Here is a 3,301-nt window from a genome sequence, read left to right on the forward strand (position 1 = left end):
TTTAGGTGGTTAAATCATTTTTTGCTTCTATCATATTAGGTAATTAAATTCTTTTGTTTTTATCCTTTAAGTGATTAAGCTTTTATTCTTCCGTGGTTAATTTTTTTTTTGTTGTTTCTGTCTTTTAGGTGGTTAAGTCTTTTTTCTTCTTCTATCTTTTAGGTGGTTAAATTTTGTTACTTCAATCTTTTTAGATGATTAAATGTGTTTGCTTATGTCTTATGATGATTAAGCATGCCTGTTTCATTTCTGTCTTATGGTGGTTAAGTGCGTCTTTACTTCTATCATTCATATTTGTACATTCAAGGGTCTAATGCACTTCACAATCACTACTACACATGTGATCTTTAATAATATTTTTTTTTGTCTAATACTTAATAAAAATATCATTAAAAACTTTTGGTAATATTTAAAAAATGTTATCAAATATCAATAAATGTTACTAATATATTTTTGCGACATAATATATGTTATACACAACATTTGATAAAGTGTTATTAAAACATATTCGTAATATTTATTTATATTTAGCAATATTTTTAAATGTTGTAAAAAAAATTAACAACATTTTTATTAAGTGTTTAACAAAAAAACGTTGCTAAGGATCACACATGTAATGGTGAATTTTTCTCACGTTCAAGATTGGAACAGTTGAATCTGCCTCCATCTTGTTGTGGTGTGGTGTATTGGAGTTATCTCTTAGTTTAAATTTATTTTTTATGGTTACTTAATTTTATCTTCAACTTGTATTTTAAATAATTGATATCTACTTTATGTTATCTTTAATTTATATTTCAAATAGTTATTATTTAATTTTATTTTACAACTACTTCTATGTATTCTGATATATTTCAGATCACCTATTAATGAAACATATTCATTCAAATTACTTCTCACTAATTCGCATCCTACGTATTCCGTATTCAAAAAAGTTTTAACCTTCCCAATCAAAAAAATTACCTAGTAAAATCGTCACAAGTTTGTAACAGAAAAATAGTCGCATCATTTTATTTTTACATGGTTTCTCCCCCCTAATTTATAATTTTTCTAAATTAAAAAAAAATCTATCAAATGAAAAGAAGTTAACTGTAAGAAAATTACTAGTAAGGATAAGATATACTATTCCAATAGAGAAAAAATGAACGAAAAAAAATAGTACAAGAATATAATATTATATCGCATGGCAACAGGGACCAACTTTGGGATCGGGTTCAGGTTTCCCATTCCAGATTCCCCACACCTTAACAAACAAAAAACAAGAAAAATCAAAGACGTCACTTCCTACTGTTCCCTGGTAAATGCTAATTAGTAGAGTAAATAAGTAAACTAAACAACAAAAATTGTGAAGCAGCACATTAATTAATCAAAGTAAACTTCTGTGCGGAAGAAATTAATCATTAGTGCTAATCCAAAATAATGCAAAAAACCTTTATAATAGTAACTCTTATGAAAAATAATGTTGATTATACCACTAATTAATTAATCACTGTCTGAATTACCAAAAAATAGTCACTGTCTGGCACCTACGTTAAGTTTTCAACTTACAGATGCACATACAAATTCTCAATAGTTATCTAACTCAAGCATCCACCACCGTCGCCGGCGATGTCACCGGAACCGGGATCCTGCGGCGGCAAATAAGAACGCGATATGAGGCTGAGGAGAAAATCAGAAAAAGCACGGAGAATGAACTTGTGCGTGCTCTTCGGGTTGAGCGCAAGATAGCAAAGAAGAAGCTCGTGCAGCTCGCGCCATTTGGCCGCCACGTCCATCAACTCGGGACGCGCCGCCACCATCTCCTCCATCGACTGCCGGAAGTCCGCGTAAGGGTCCGGCGAGTACTTTCTTACCGCAACGCTGCGGTCCAATAACGCCTTTGCTTCGCTCTCGTCAGAACTGGACAAACCAAGAATGAGACCTAAAACAAATTTTTTGAAGGAAAAAATTGTAAGCATTTTTATTTAAAAAAATAATGTCAAAAAAGTTATATACTAACGGTTTATAGTATTTTTACATAATCATCTGATTATAAATTTTCATATATAACAAATTTATCAACTTTAAAAAATTATTTTAAAAATTCTACGATTTGTGATAGAATTATAATAAAAATAGTAAATCTAAAATTAATAATAAGTATTTTTTAATAAATGTAAAATTTGAGTTTTTAGTAATTTTACTCTTGAGTTGGTCCTGTATTTTGTCGATGGTGGCGGATTCGTCTGCCGGCACCGGTGACAGCGAGGATGAGGATGTGGTAAAACAGTCGGCGTCGGTGGTGTTGGCGGATTCGATGATGGAGTTGGAGCGGCCGGGGGAGGTGAAGAAGAAACGTTGGGAGGCAAAAGCGGTGGCTAGGTCGGCAGGTTCGGGTTCGGGTCCAAGGCTCGGAAATGGGTTTTGTGGGGTCACGGTACTGCGATCATTGTCAAAGTTCGGGGTTGATGACATGGCGGCTGGTGATGGACGGTTGTGATTGTGATCAACGGTCGAGGAAGTGGCGGTGGGGATTGTCGGAGGAGATTTGGGTGTGAACGGTTGCATGGAATTGGAGAAACATAAGTTCAGGTTGAAGCGGGTAAGGGTGTTTCTTTTTTTTGTTCGCGGCGTGTTTGTGTATGGCATAGTTGGTTATGTGAAGAAGGAAGCTATGTGCTTGGTGGTTATATATATATATATATATATATATATATATATATATATATATATATATATATATATATATATATATATATTAAATATCTTATTAGTAACTTTAATTTTTTTTATTACATCATAAATCTTATTTTACTTATAAGTTTTTTTCAAGTTTCTCTACATGTAAGAAAAAATGAAAAATGATGGTGCATTTTTCAATATATATATATATATATACTAGTTGTGTTGTGTGAAGTGTTTTGTATGAGATAAAAAATTTAGCGCACGCATGAATTGAATTTTTTTCTTTTTCTGAAAAGAAAAAGATGTATGGACAGAGAAGGGGTTCGGTGGGTTTTTGGGTTCGTACGATTTCAACGGTGACGGGACAGCGTAGAACACTGTACTAAAATTGGACCCACTGTCGTGTCTTCGATGATTTCGTCTGAGGCGCGTAACTGCACGGCCTCAACAGATTTTGTCTCTCTACTTTCTAGAGAGGAAAGAGACACGAGAAAAGGGGGATAAGTCACTCTTCATTTATTAAGATAAAATTTAATTAAATGCTGTTATTTAAGATGGTTTTACTTTGTTATTTAGTTACACTTTGTCTTAATAATTAATGCAAATATTTATTATAAAGAATATCAATATGAAATTTTAA

At 32.6% G+C, this 3,301-nt stretch overlaps 1 protein-coding gene across 2 annotated transcripts; it reads right to left on the reverse strand.

The window, feature by feature from the left end:
- Positions 1–1,101: 1,101 nt before the first annotated feature.
- On the reverse strand, positions 1,102–2,640 carry LOC102663086 (transcription repressor OFP16). Of its 2 annotated transcripts, XM_006604380.4 has the most exons (3): positions 2,181–2,640; positions 1,546–1,918; positions 1,102–1,240 (listed from the first exon to the last, which is right to left on the reverse strand). In XM_006604380.4, the coding sequence occupies exons 1-2, from the start codon at positions 2,623–2,625 to the stop codon at positions 1,575–1,577; spliced, it is 789 nt and encodes a 262-aa protein (XP_006604443.3). In that variant the 5' UTR covers positions 2,626–2,640; the 3' UTR covers positions 1,102–1,240; positions 1,546–1,574. The 2 variants fall into 2 exon arrangements, with proteins under 2 accessions (XP_006604443.3, XP_006604442.3); XM_006604379.4 differs by having other exon boundaries at positions 1,102–1,918.
- Positions 2,641–3,301: the final 661 nt, after the last annotated feature.

The sequence above is a fragment of the Glycine max genome, chromosome 19 (assembly GCF_000004515.6).
Source record: "Glycine max cultivar Williams 82 chromosome 19, Glycine_max_v4.0, whole genome shotgun sequence".
Classification (NCBI taxonomy): domain Eukaryota; kingdom Viridiplantae; phylum Streptophyta; class Magnoliopsida; order Fabales; family Fabaceae; genus Glycine; species Glycine max.

Excerpts from the sequence above, each read along its gene's own strand:
- LOC102663086 (XM_006604380.4), bottom strand. The coding sequence starts at position 2,625 with ATGCCATACACAAACACGCCGCGAACAAAAAAAAGAAACACCCTTACC. Across the intron at positions 1,919-2,180 it reads AATACAGGACCAACTCAAGA|GTCTCATTCTTGGTTTGTCC; the intron begins GTAAAATTACTA and ends AATTTGTTTTAG.